Source organism: Triticum dicoccoides, chromosome 2B (genome assembly GCF_002162155.2).
Source record: "Triticum dicoccoides isolate Atlit2015 ecotype Zavitan chromosome 2B, WEW_v2.0, whole genome shotgun sequence".
Taxonomy (NCBI): Eukaryota; Viridiplantae; Streptophyta; class Magnoliopsida; order Poales; family Poaceae; genus Triticum; species Triticum dicoccoides.
Genome location: NC_041383.1, coordinates 681,733,686 through 681,747,912, shown reverse-complemented (window position 1 = coordinate 681,747,912; position 14,227 = coordinate 681,733,686). Strand labels below are relative to the sequence as shown.

At 47.6% G+C, this 14,227-nt stretch overlaps 1 protein-coding gene and 1 long non-coding RNA gene across 4 annotated transcripts; both read left to right on the top strand.

Annotated features, from left to right (window-relative positions):
* Positions 1-5,832: 5,832 nt before the first annotated feature.
* On the top strand, positions 5,833-8,512 carry LOC119368309. Of its 3 annotated transcripts, XR_005176600.1 has the most exons (7): positions 5,833-6,110; positions 6,213-6,437; positions 6,762-7,026; positions 7,137-7,246; positions 7,360-7,834; positions 7,911-8,003; positions 8,080-8,512. It is a non-coding gene; the product is annotated as an uncharacterized LOC119368309 (long non-coding RNA). The 3 variants fall into 3 exon arrangements; XR_005176599.1 differs by having other exon boundaries at positions 7,360-8,003; XR_005176601.1 differs by lacking the exon at positions 6,762-7,026 and having other exon boundaries at positions 7,360-8,003.
* Positions 8,513-11,151: 2,639 nt separating this feature from the next.
* On the top strand, positions 11,152-11,918 carry LOC119368308. The gene is made up of 2 exons (XM_037633600.1): positions 11,152-11,505; positions 11,613-11,918. The coding sequence occupies exons 1-2, from the start codon at positions 11,184-11,186 to the stop codon at positions 11,654-11,656; spliced, it is 366 nt and encodes a 121-aa protein (XP_037489497.1). The 5' UTR covers positions 11,152-11,183; the 3' UTR covers positions 11,657-11,918.
* The last annotated feature ends 2,309 nt before the right edge of the window (positions 11,919-14,227 follow it).

Sequence of the window (14,227 nt, the reverse complement as noted above, 5' to 3'; positions counted from 1 at the left end):
TGTGTGTTGGATGATCGGACTGGTCGAATGTGATGGTAGTCTGAGACCATTTCAGATAACTGGGTGTCACCGGAGCAACCATATTCACTTCTCGGTTGATAACTTTCAGTCGACTTTTGCTTTCAACATCAGCAAAAATCATCAGGGTGGAATTGACATGGGGATATCCTTCATCACTATCCTCTTTGTCCTCAACTTTGTCCGACTCATTTTCCTTATCTTTGGGTTGTTTCCCCTGAAATTGCTGGATCAAGAGCCGACACTGGCGAGTGGTATGTTTCGGGTAAATGAATTTACCCTCCTTATCTTTCTTCGTGTGGATGTGGCACGGCAAATCCATCACGTCATTTCCTTCCTTGTCCTTCACCTTCTTAGGGTTCTAAGACCCTTTGGGCTTCCCTTTAAAATTTCCTTGAGTCACGGCCAAGGCTTCTCCAGGAGCAGCTGGCTCGGCTTTCCGCTTCTGCTTCCGACTAGAGTTCCCTCCTCCGGTTCCGTGGGCGACTGACTTGTGCTTGCCATTCCGGAGCCGATCCTCTTCTTCACCATTGGCATACTTGGTGGCAATCTCCATCATTCGACTCAGAGACATGTCTCCGGTTCGACCGAATTTCAAGTTTAGCTCTCTGTACCTAACGCCTTCCTTGAAGGCATAGACTGCCTGGTGATCAGATACATTCTCTACCGTGTGGTGCAACGTGATCCATCTCTGGATGTAATCCCTCAAAGTTTCATTCAACTTCTGCACACAAGATTGCAGCTCTATCAACCCTGCTGGTCGCTTGCAAGTTCCTTCAAATGTTCTGACAAACACTCGGGCAAGATCTTCCCCAGTGTAAATGCTGCTGAGTGCTAACTGATTCAACCATGCTCTGGCCGAGCCCTCCAACATAAGAGGCAGGTGTTTCATGGCCACCTCATCATTGCCGCCGCCAATCTGAACAGCCACTCGGTAGTCTTCAAGCCAAGTATCAGGCTTGGACTCACCAGTGAACTTACTGACTCCAGTCGCCAACCTGAGGTTGGGAGGAATCACCGCGGCCCTGATGGCTCTGCTGAAACACTCTGGTCCTGAGACGTGTACTCTGCTGCTGGTGGGTATATCTCTGTCATGACCTTCTCGGTGAGCTCTGTTCCTGTCGACCAAGCCTTGAACGATAATGGATCTCGCATCAAAGCTTGGTTCCCTGGGGTCGACTGGAATCCTTCGCCCAACACTGTGATGGCGTCTATCATCCTGTTGTCGAGGCGCGTACGATCCACCCCTTGGGAGAGGGGTGAGCACTCGACGTCGATCGTCGCGATTGATTCGGTGATCATACTGCTCACGGTTCTTGTATTGATCACGCATGTCTCCATGTTCCTCACGCCTCGGGTGCAATCTTGAGCTATGGGCCGACTGGATTGTATTTGCAGCGACGGATCTGCTGTGAATCCTATTCCGCGACTGCGATACAGCTGAATTTTGATCTCCTGCTGCCCGGAGTAAATCTCTAATCTGTAACAAGCCTCTGCCAGCCTCTGACTGGGAAGGCTGAATCGACTCTGCTAGACGGGCTGCAGCCGCTAAATTCTGGATCGGAGTTCGATATACCTGAGTCGATGGTGGAAAGAGTTGACGTTGACTGGATTCTGGAACCCGTTGCCGCGCATGCTCGTCGAGTGCTTGCTAAAGGTTCTCTAGTAGAGTGCGCTCAGCCAAGTTAGACAAGCGCGCGTCCTCTAAGGCACGAGCCTCGGGGGTTTCTCCAACGATAGGAGTGTACAGCGCATCCATGTTCCGACGGCGAAGATCTTCCCTCTGCAGTGAAGTGAGGGGCTCGGGGAGATATTCCTCATGGACATGCGACGGATCACCTCCTCCGTCGCCTCCATTGGCGCGGGGGAAACCGGGAGGACTGCGTGGTCCATCGACCATCAGAACCTCCGCCGCGAGGTCACTGTTGTTGCACTCGGATGCAGTCTCTGCGGAGCCAGTCGACAGGTTGAACAGGATGTAGAGAGATTCGTCGGGCTCGATTGCCGCGACTTGGGGGGTGGCCGATTGGCGAGCCACCGCGTGCCTCACCCACCGCTGAATCCTCGACCGACCGGAGCGCTTGCGTCGGCGGGAAACAGGGAGGGAGGACGACACAGGGACCGACTGATATCGGGTTGACGGTTGCCGCAGGAGGACGCCACGGACGCATGCGCGAAAGTGCATCACTCCGCGGACTGGGAGCGCGTCGATGTCAAGCACAGCCTTCTGAAGCCAAGCGGAGTCGTCGGTGATGAACGTGAGCGCGCCGAAACGGATCTCGCGGCCCTCAACCAGAACTTCGCCTGAAACCATGATGAAGGAGATCGGAAAAATCGCAACTTCTCCAATAAGTCGCTAAGACACCTGCCTCACGGTGGGCGCCAACTGTCGTGGTTCTAAGTCTGACAGTAGAAAGGGGGTAGGTATGGAGAGGCAGGATCCTAGCTATGGAGTAGTTGTATGCACAAGGAGTTTACGAGTTCAGGCCCTTCACGGAGGAAGTAACATCCCTACGTCTCGGAGCCCGGAGGCGATCGACTGGTATTATGTGTATATGAGCTACAGGGGTGCGAACCCTTTACACTGAGGAGGGGGTGGCTTATATAGAGTCCGCCAGACCCCTCTGGCCCTCAGTTATGCAGGGTTTAAGATACATTAAGATCGGGCGTTACTGGTAACGCTACAAATAAAGTGCTATGATGATCATAAAAGCTACTTAATGACCGACCGTTGGCGTGCAGAGTGACTTTAGGTCTCCTGGCTGTCGAGTGGATGGCTTCATGGTCGAGTGTCTTTGAATCCGTCGAGTGGAACATTTCCACGTCGATTGAAAGGTGATTTCTTCTAGAGGTGTCCTTGGGGAGGGTATCTTGGACAGGTCCATGACCCTACCCTGGGTACATAGCTTCATCAGGAAGCCCCTGCTAGCATTCATCGCCAACAAACGGGTTGTATCTACAGCTGTCGGCTCTCTCAAGTACTCAGGGCCAAACACAACAATCACAGCCTTGCAAAACTTATACAGGGACTCTAGGCATGTAGACTCGCTCATACGGACGTACTCGTCAATGAGATCACCGGGCACTCCGTATGCAAGCATTCGGATGGCGGCAGTGCATTTCTGATAAGAGGAGAAACCAATCTTGCCGACAGCATCCTCTTTGCACTCGAAGTAGTCATCATAGCCGACCATTCCCCTCTTTAATACGGTTGAAAACATGCCTACTCATACGGAACCGGCGGCGGAATTTGTGATGTTTGAACAACGGGTTTGTTGTATCAAAGTAGTCCTTCCAGAGAAGGAAATGTCCGCTCTCTCGGTTACGATTCAACGCCGGAAGGTGGCCCGGAATGGAGCCACGAAACAACGGCCGCTGGTTGTTGAGGTGGTGATGGACCAACACGGCAGCCAATATCTCCTCCTCGTCATCGGATGACGAATCGTCGGAGTCGCAAATGAAATTATGGAAAAAGAACTCGTCGGCGGAGTCCATCTTCGTACCTTGGCAATCTATCGAACTGCTTGCGGGCGTCGAAGAAGGAGATGGCCGGCGAGAGGAGACGCGGCATCCACAGACCAGCTAGCTGCCCGGCCGGCGTCCGACCAGTGTGACGGCGTCCGACGAGCGTGCCGGTCGTATGTGACGGCGAAGGCGAGGCGTCTTCTTGGTCGCGGGCGGCTGTGCGGTGGGGGAGCGACGGCGGGAACTAGTTTGCTCCCCGGCGGCGGCGGGCGACTGGGGACAGGGGCGGCATTGCTGGGCGGATGTGGAGGCGGCGGCAGCTGGAAGAGTCGCTGCAAAAATGGGTGGCGGCGTCGGTGACGGAGGAGGCGGGGGGCGAGGGTTGCTTGTTGGTCGGGGGGAGGAAGGCCAATGTGCCACAGACCAACGGGCCCAGGGACAAGAGTAGGCGACCGCGCGCGCGTCCGTCGTGTGTCCATGCCGACGCAAATTAGGCTAAAAAATGGACCGGAATGGGTCGCCCGCGGACGAAAAACGGACGCGCATCCGTTTGGGTCGGCGCGTTGGACCGCCTTTTCTGTCCGCGCCGACCCAAACGGACAGCCACATACGAAACGGGCCGTTCCATTGGAGTTGCTCTAAGACCAAAGTAAAATAAACAAAGTAGACCAGCAGCGGTACCGACTGAAGGCACAAAAACCCTAGCCAAAGTCCCCTTTGATTTTCTTAGCGTACTAGTATTTGCTTGCGCGAGTGAGCACGTACGGGCTCGTTTACGCATACCGGAATTTTTTTTCTTCCATGGTAATACTTGTATCATTCATATCATAAAGATTAAAGTACAAGTCACGTAAGGACTGACATGACAAAATTGAAAAGATAGCAGAACATCTCTGAGCTTGACACCAACGCCCATCACTTGCCTCCGGCACCACGACAGCAGCCATCGAAGAAAAGAATGATGGATCACCTCCTCACCCGAGCTCGACGCGGCTCCATCGCTGATATGCAGCTTTGCGGACCTTTAAGGTGGCTCACCAAAAGTGAAGCCCTTACCGTTGAACGAATCAGACCGGGGCAACACCCCGGACATGCCATCGAACTCCAGATCTGGCACCCCACCGCGACTAAGACGTCGCGGAAGGAAACCATACCTGCCATCCACGAACCACGAACCCAGCACATGTTCCGTCTTCTAGATGTCGTCGATGCAGACCACAATCTGCATCCGCTCCTGGACTACCTCCCAAGCTCCGCGCCGATGCTGGAGCAAACGCCGGCGCAACGGCGGAGCCCGAGGACACAGGTCCACCACGAGGATGCCGCCGCCGCCACGCCATCCTTGCTTGAACAGACTGGTTTCCAAATTCATCCCCAACCATAGGACCAATGGCCTTATCAAGGAAGGATCCGAAGAATCTTTATTCAGCCCTGTCATTGTCGCCGCCAAAATAAAGACGATGAACAGCCTAAAAATCTAAACTACGAGAAAGTAAAAACGATCCACACGCGTGGATCAGGCGACTCCCCTCACCACCGACGACCGAGGTCGCCGGCGGAGGGGAGCCACCGGAGGACGGCGTTGAAAGATTGGGTCTCCTGGCGGCGGCTAGGGTTCCAGCCGCCAGGGACAGGAGGAAAACGATTCACTGCCGCGAGGATGGTCCGCCTTTTGGTGTACGCATACCGGAATTTGGATCTGGTGGCACGGATGTTTGGTCCTAAATGATTGGATAACCAGATTACATGGAGCGTAGGAGGCTGCACTGCTGTGAGGTCTCTCTTTTTTGCTATTTTATTTTTTTAATCAGAAGACGACATCTCATGCTCGGCCGCCTCCTGCCGCGTGGACACACCCCCATTTCCTCGTCCCCATCTGTCAGGCCCCTCTTTTTGCTATTTTATTTTTTTAATCAGATCTGTTGAAAATATATAGAATGAAGTTAAAAAAATTATGCCAATTTAGAAGTACATGATTCAAACATAAATACTATTCGAATTACATAGTTTAAACATAAATCAAACGACATCATGAATGTAGTGGTTTCCATGGTGAATCCACACATATGCAGATATGCTCACAAGATCATTAAATATGTGCTGGTTCCCATGATGAATCCACACACACTTTCACAAGATAATTAAGAGCATGGTTAATAGTATAACCAACCGCTGACGCGGAGTATGTGATCGCGAGCTCACAGGAGCTCGGAATCACACCCGTCCAGGATTGCTGTGAGATTCGGTGCATTGAATGGAGGTGTCAGTGGGCCGGTTCACGTGCGATTGTGAAAAAATGATATGCTCCCGTGTGCTCTCCTGACACATGGGCCCTGATTGAACGGAAGCTTGGACGTCGTCGACGGTCAGAGCCCCGAGCCGTGGCTCTAGATGTCGCCGGAGTCCTGATCCGTGGACCAGATCACCGGCTGCCGGTAGCACCGTCTGGGTGGGGCAGTAAATGCGTTTAGGTGCGGCGCTTGGTGCCACGGCAGAAAAGTTGGGTTAGGTATTCTTCCCAGCCGGCGGGACGGTGAGGAAATCTAGTGCGCCGGCGGTGGCTGCGCTACCAAGAGGCTCAGAAGTTCAGCGGCGGCCATAGAGTTCCTGATGCAACCTATAAACAGGTCAGAATCTGGAAGACTGCCCCCCTTTTCTGTTTTGACTGGATTCGGTTAATCTTAGATAACTGCAGTTTGCCGTCCTGAAAATTTGTGTCGATTCTGTAGAACATTCCTAGAGGAGGTGAATGAAAACAACGACAGTATGGAGCCGATTCGGTTCCCGGTGAGCGCGCCGGCAGATATTGATCTGCCATCGCGGGCAGCTTCAAGTGGGCACGGCCAGATCTGCCTTGAAGACGTCGCTGCAGAGGCAGTAAGCGGAGGGAAGACTCAGGGTTCAGAGCAGTCGATAGAGCAAATGGACCCAAAAACTCCAGGTTGGACACAAAGGTACGAATTTCAGTTGAAATGCATGATGAATTGCAGTTCCGGTACTTCAATAAGCTGATAAAAATATATATTGTCAGTAGAAGAATCTAACATCTAGCAGGTTCAGTGCAGAATCTTTATTTTGTTTTTCTGAAATAGTATACTGGATTCTGCATTCAACCACGAACCAAACATGTGTAACCTGTCATGTAGTGCGAATTTGTGATGCAGATTAGGTGTGGTGATAATTTAGACAGTTAGATGCCTACTTTTACAGTCAGACATAATGCAGATTCAGAAAAAATAAACAAACATCTCATGTGTACTTGTTTCCCGTGAGAGCAGAGTGCGTGTGGGTGCTGCTGCTCTAGGCAGGGCTCCTTGTCCAGACAGGGTGACAACCTTCGAAAAAACCGTACGGCAATTTGCAAAGGATCCAGGGGACATTGTCATTGTGCCAAAGATAGGAACAAGTTTCGACACGCTCGGTGAAGCCTACGACTTTTACAATTTATATTCTTGGGAGAAAGGATTTGACATTAGATATGGAAAGAGCATGCTAAATGTGAACCGGACGAAGTGCATGCAAGAGATAGTGTGTGGATGTGCGGTACGGTAAATCGTTTTAGAACTTAAGAAGCATGGTTATTACTTGTATAATGAAATGGAAATACATGGACTGTACTGACTATGCATCTTCTTACTCTTTTGTGTCTGTAGGGGAAGCCAATCGTTAAAAATACACGATCTTGTCGCTGTCAATGCCCAGCACTCATAAGGCTGTTGGGTTCCAAGGATAATGGGTGGTACTGTGCAGCCACATCCTGAAGGTGATTTATATGGCTTGGTTATCGGCACATGTGCTCTGTTTTTTTAGTGATCGAATTGTGGGTTACATCTAAAAGCTAATATGTTGTTTCTCCGTTTATATTGTAATGTGCAGGTAATGGACTTCATATGTGTCACAAAAATCCCCAAAAAGCACATTGTGAAGAGGTGGCACGAGATGCAAGAGATATTCTTCCAGCACACCTCACACAATACCAGAGGGACAATGCTCAAGAAAACACATTCAGTTTCCGGCATTTCAATATGTATATGCAAGCCATGGAGCTTGTCCGAATGGGAGACTGCAGCGTGGCAGCGTATCAACATTTGATTTCAATGTTGAGGCAATGTGCATCTGAAAATGAAGCCATTCACAGAAGTGCGAGATGGGTTGGGTTTGGAAGACAGGTTAGCAGACAATATAAAGGTTCCATTAACGCCGTGTGCAGTTACGGAAGGTACACAGATTACCATCCGCGATGGTGACTGCAACTCCGCAAACGAATCTGGAAATATCCTAGCAACCTTATTGCTGCCAGCAAAGTGTGACCAGCCAAAAATGCTCCAAGGCCTGGGATGGTCGAATTCAGGTACTCTGGCTCTCTTCGAGGACATACGGCCGTCTTCCTCGGCGTAGTGACGCAACACATTATTGTTCTCCTTCAGGGAAACACAGATTCGGAGGCGTCAGTTAACCAGGGAGATGATCGTGTCCTTGCGAGAAGTGGGAGCTCAGTGGTTTCCTTGCTGTCTCTGCAGGTGTTTTAGCAAACCAGTGGTTGGTACTATTAGTTTTGCATGAACGAGAGCTGAAGAACGACTGCATTATTTGCAGGTAAGCGGTGGTCACGATGGCGAAGCACATGGATTACAAGAACTGCATGGTGCACATGAGGAGCAAGCTTACGGCGATGCAGAGGAGGGTACGGCGACCACGGCCCTGGTGCTAATGAGTCCGATGAAGATTACGTAGAATCAGACGATAGGTGTTTAGGAGACGAGGACGATGTGCAAGAGAGCAACCGCCGCTGCGCCAAGCGTGCTAGAATTAACTAAGAATCCGTATTGTAGGCCATCGCGTGTCAATGCAGCTATGGTAATGACGCCATTTCCTTGCTGATGAGTTGGACCAATCAAGACATCGTACTGTTCTGTTTAGTTCACCTGTAGCTTCAAATGGGCCCTGCTTCCTGCAGTTGTAAACTTCCTGCAGTTGTAAACTTTTTGTTATCGTACAAGCAGTGTGGTCTCTGTTGTGGTACTTGCAGTGTGAGGGCTGGACCTAAAATGAACAAGCAAGATACAGTAAATGAGTAAACGGCTCAGTTGGCACATAATCGAGGACGGAACGGTCCAATCCGTCGTCCTCCGTCTGATCCGCCGCGTTGGTAACTGACGGAGTTAACTGATCAGTGGGCCATGTACTATTTCCGTAAATAACAGCAGGAGCACATACCTGAGGCTATATAGACTCCAGCACAGATCACGAGAAATATAAATGGTCCTGATTCCGGGATCCTGTGAGCTCGGGCTCACATCAGCATTTTCGCAACTGCTAGCTACATGATGTTGTCATGTCATATATAATTACCACTTATAACAAGGTTAGTTATAAAGTTGACCATAAGAGTATTACTTTTTTCACCTTCTATCTATCTCTTTCTCCATATTTATTGCAATTGCCTAGGAGTACGCATATAGTTAGGCTCTTACATGAGAGCTTACTCCCACTATATTTTTATGTCTTTCTCCTTCACATAGGCAAAAGTGCCATGTAAGTAGGCTAACTCATTATTGTACTTGCTCTGAGTAGATAGATACGCGTTAGTTAATCTCAAAATTGCCGATCATCTACAGAAGTTGAGTAATTCTCAAAAATGCTGAAGTATACGTAAGAAGTTGATAATATGTCCATGCATCTATAAGAAGTTGATAATATGTCGTGTCTCGTATTCCTCCTCGTCCTCCATATTGTTATGGTCGAGATCCCATGTATTTGCAGCTCCACGAATAATACACAACCAAGTTTGGAGCACTCTAAATGCCCTCTTCACATCGCTACTAGAACCTTGCATTTGGGAAAAAAGATATTTTCTATTATTTTGGCGGCTCGAAGATAGTCTTCACAATTGGCACCTACTAACGACAGATGGCATCGGTAAGGCGGTAAAGTAATACCACGTGGTGTAGTCATGTCCATTGGTGATGTAGTTGCACGACAGAACATCGCATCACAAAGTATTCTAAAGAATGAACATCTTGCGCTAAATCACGCTGTTGTCGTTGTGAGACCCTGGCATACAAAAAGAGTGTCAAGTCCACAAGCCTTTCGATACCATTGATTCAAGTATGATGGTGGCCAATTTCTGTTACCTTGGTATTGTCCTGCCAGATCCATCGGGTTCTTCCATCGCAAGTGCATGCCATCGACTGCATCGAGCGTACAAGGAGATCCCCTTGATGCTCCAATTGCGAAAAGCTTTTCTACCTCAGTGACATTGGTCCTCCCGGGCACTCATCGCCAAACACCTTCACCACGACAGTGGCAAATCTCACCATTGCGCCAATGCATGTGCTCTCTCCCATCTGGACATACTCCTCAACGACATTTGCAATTGAATGATACGTCTCAAACTTGTCTACTTTTATGAACACTTTTGCTCTTTTTTTCTCTAATTTGCATAATTTAGATAAAAATAATTGGGATGGCGTTGTTTTCAGCAAGAACTTTCTTAGTGTTGTTTTTTTTGTGCGGTAAAGGTCCTCGAATTAAATATGTCTGGAAGCTTCATGAGAAAAGAGCGATGGAGCCACTAGAGCATGAAAGGGGGCCACATGTGGGGCCCACGCGGCCCTGGCTAGCAGCTCAAGGCCTGGCCGCGAGGTGGGAGCATATGAGGGCCACAGGCGCCACCTCTCGTATTTGTTTCGCCCATAAAGCCTTCCTTGACCTAAACATCACCGACAAATTTTTGTTGATGTGTTTTTGCGAGGCGGAGCAAGTGGAGACAATGTGGCCATATGGATGATCAACCATGGAGATCGCATGTTTTGCTTCTTGTTGGCTACATGTTGGTCAATCGACGGATTCACGCCAATGTTTCAACTTGATAGGTACGCACCGCCGTGATGTACTACAAGACCGATGGCAGGCCATTTACAATCATACATTGTTGGATGAAACTCAAGGGTAACAATGCGTGAGATTACGCGTATCGATTCTGACTTGAGTATCGTTTAATCTGGAATCAATGATTTTGAAAAACTTGTTGAACATCCAGTTATCTCAGATGTGATATTTACATTTGAACTATTTTCTTAGTAGAAATATTTGTAAACTATTTATGGATGAATTGTGCTGTTTTTATCATTATTTTTGGTGTTACGTATAAAAAAAATCAAGAGCGGGCATTTAGAGGACATGCATGGTTGGATACCCGGCTCCTCCTATATCTGTGACCGCGGACAAATACCGTGTCCATTTTAGAGGATAGCGTTGGAGATGCCCACAAATGCACAAGCGAAACATTTTTTCGGCAGGCAAAACTTTTCACGGTACCAACTTAGATAAAAAAAATCTGTCATTCGAGAAAGAAAATGTAGATCCTGCATTCTAGAGCTGAAAAGGTTGGAGAAAGGACTTGTGACAGCATAATGGAAGAACGGAAGAGGAGGATGTTTTGGAGCTTTGGTCGATCACACCTACTGCAAAGACCCAAAATCAATGAAGTTCCTGCAATATGCTTCTCTCGTCTCTAAACATTTATTCTCATGTCGCCACTCTGAAATTTTCAATGCAACTAGCGCGGCCGTCAACCAGGTAGGTCGATCTCCCGACGTTGTCGTACATTCTCGCGTGCTATATAAACGAGTGCCCACTGCAAGCATCATGCACACCACTCGCAAGCACAGCAGCGTCACACTACCTAGGCAACAAAGATGGGCAGCACCGGAGGCAGCCTCGTCCGCGCCCTGCTGTTCGCGTCGCTCTTCGCCGGGTTCGCGGCGCACCTCGCCGCGGGGGAGAAGGACTGCTACGACGAGAGGGACAGCGTCATCCGCATGTGCAAGTGGACCATCAAGAAGGGGAGCCCCTACGTGACCCCGGACATGCCCTGCCGCCTCGAGGTGAGGAAGGTGGACATGCCCTGCATCTGCCGCGTCCTCACCGCCGCCGACGAGCGGATCATCAGCCCCGAGAAGCTCGTCCGCTGCTCCCGCGAAGCCGGCGTCGCCCTCCCCGTCGGGAGCAAATGCGGGAGTAAGCATTCATGCATGCGTGCATCCAGCGCCCATGCTGCTTCTTTTCCATTACTGATTTTCTTGCCACGGACTAGCTCATCTTATCCACGTACGTGATTTTTACAGCCTACACCATCGTGGCGCCAGCGCCACCATGCGCGCATGCGTGAGGAGTTCCGATCACGGGACCGTGCGAGAGGAAGGCGAGGGGAGGAGGACCGGAGGAGATGTCAGGGGAGAATAACTGAATAAATGCGAGCGTGCCTGTATACTCAGCTAGAGTGAGCTACTACTACCGTAGAATGTATCTTCTGCTATGGATGCATGTTACCCTGAGATCTGAGTAGTAGTAATAATAAAAGCCTTCCTTCTACTAAAATGTTACTCTGCATGCATAACAACGACTTCATTCGATGTTGGGTCTTTTTTCTATTGCCCCGATCACTGCTTGAGTGGCTCATAATGTCATACTCGTGTGTGGTGTTGGAACGAAGTGAAATGCGATGAAAACATGGCATTCCAAGGTCGCAGTACTGATAAATATAGAGATATGCACGAACATAACAGAGCAAAGGCGCGGAAAATGCCAATAGAGCCCGAGCTACATGGAGCTCGTTTTTCAAATTCATATTTTCACAACGCGAAAAATTTCGATTCTATTTGTGGACACACTTACACATGTATACTACATATGTGCAAAATTTCACAGCATTATACTTTCACACATGGCGTACAGAAAAAGGAAAATATGTAGTTTTAAATGGACTTATTATTATTATTTTTGTTGGGGCTGGTTTTTTTTGTACAGCCTACAAATCACAATATTTTCAAACAAAATTTAACACGTTCTTGCGGAATACATATATGTTTTGATGATTTTTTTTTAGAATTTTTTGAAACTTTTAAATAAGTTTTTTGATGTTTCCAAAATACTGAGCTCCAGGGAGCTCGGCCTCCAAAACTTCGCTCTTAGCAAAGGCGCGCCCCTAACCTGGGCTACTGCTACTCTGGTCTCTAACTCGATCGGAACACATTCATCCGGCGATGCCGTTTGTTTGTAACAACTAGCGAGTGATCATGGCTGTCGATCGAGGTTTTATACGTTTGTTTGATATAAGCGTGCAGTCAATTGAGTTGCTAACAGTGCATGCGTGTGTGCTCCGTGCACACGCACGTGCCCGCATAAAATGCACATAAACAACACCTCTTCTAATCTCATCCCTTTCATTCCCTTTGTGTGCGTGGGAGCTGGGAACGACCGTTGTTTTGAGCGCCTGTTTACGGTGACGGCAGTAGCAGTTTTTTTTTTTTCGATCAATCTATTCATAATCAATCATGGCAGTACAAAGAACGCTAAATGTAATACTAAGAATGACAACTAGGTCTATGGACCACTTAGCGACATTGGCATAAGAGTGGTTGTCTTGATTGCTAAATGACAACTTCAAGGCGGCACATGTAAGGAGATTTGGGACTAACAGCAGGCTGCTCAGGGGCACCTCTGTTTTTTTCTTTCATTTTTCTATGTCTTTCATTTCTTCTTCATTCTTGAGATTTTAGAAAATATCAAAATTTGAAAACTATTCATGATAAAATTTTTTCCAATTTTTAAAATGTTCTGTGATTTAAAGAAAACATTCCTGAATTTTACAAAAGGTCATAGAATTCAAAAAATCTAAATTTCCATAAATGATCACAAAACCTGCATTTCCATAAATATACAAAAAAAATCTTGCATTTCCATAAGTGATCAAAAATTTGGAAACAATATTTTCCAAATTTTTCAAAAATATTTGCCAAAATTCTAAAAAATTCCGTGCATTTAAAAATATGGTTAAAATTTCAAAAATATGTTCACAGATTCAAAAAGTGTTAGTGGGTCCCCAAAAAAGTTCACAAATTCCAAGAGTTTTACCCAAATTTCCAAAAATGATGGTCAATGAAAAGAATGTTAGCAGATTCATAAAAAGTTCACAAACTTGATGAATTGCTCCCAAATTTCAAAAAAGGTTCAAGTATTTGAAAAAATGTTCTCAGATTTCAAAACATGTTCATGAATTTGACCATTTTTGCCATATTCCAAAAACAATTACAGATTCAAAATTTTGAATTTGTTTTCACATTTTTCAAAAAAATTCATGAATTTGAAAAACGCATTCATGGATTTGAAAATACTTAAGGAATTCAAAAAAAATCATGATTTTGAAAAAAGCTCACTTATTTGAAGACGGAAAAGGGAAAGTAATAAAATACAAGAAGCAAATAAAAATAGAAAAGAAAAAAACAGTTCGCAGGGAAGGTGCTAGAACCTTGCGAAGGCCAGAATGGCCTGGCCCGTAGAGAGGACAAAGCGCAAAGGGGGAATTTGGCGAAACCGTTAATTGAGGAGTACTCATTTCAAAGATCACTCCCACCTTCACGACAAGTGGCGTGCTGCATTTGAGCCACTTGTTGTAACGGGAGTTTTCCCTTTTTTCGTAGATCCGTTTATTCAAAACATTTTATCTCTTAAACCGTGCGTCCAAATCTCAGACCGTTTTCACCGTTGGATTCCTCGCGTCGAGATCTTCAAAACTAGATCCCATGTCGGTAGGTTTTGACGGACGAAACAAACGAAAAAACCGGTTGAAAAACCCGAACCAGGAGCATGGGTTTTTCGCTTTTCGAAAGAGGCACGCCCGTGCCTCCCGCGAAACCACAACCGCGCCTCTCGCGGAAGCAAAACCGTGCCTTTCACGGAA

Coding starts and splice junctions, on each gene's coding strand:
- LOC119368308 (XM_037633600.1), top strand. CDS start 11,184: ATGGGCAGCACCGGAGGCAGCCTCGTCCGCGCCCTGCTGTTCGCGTCG. Junction 11,506..11,612: donor CGTCGGGAGCAAATGCGGGA/GTAAGCATTCAT, acceptor TGATTTTTACAG/CCTACACCATCGTGGCGCCA.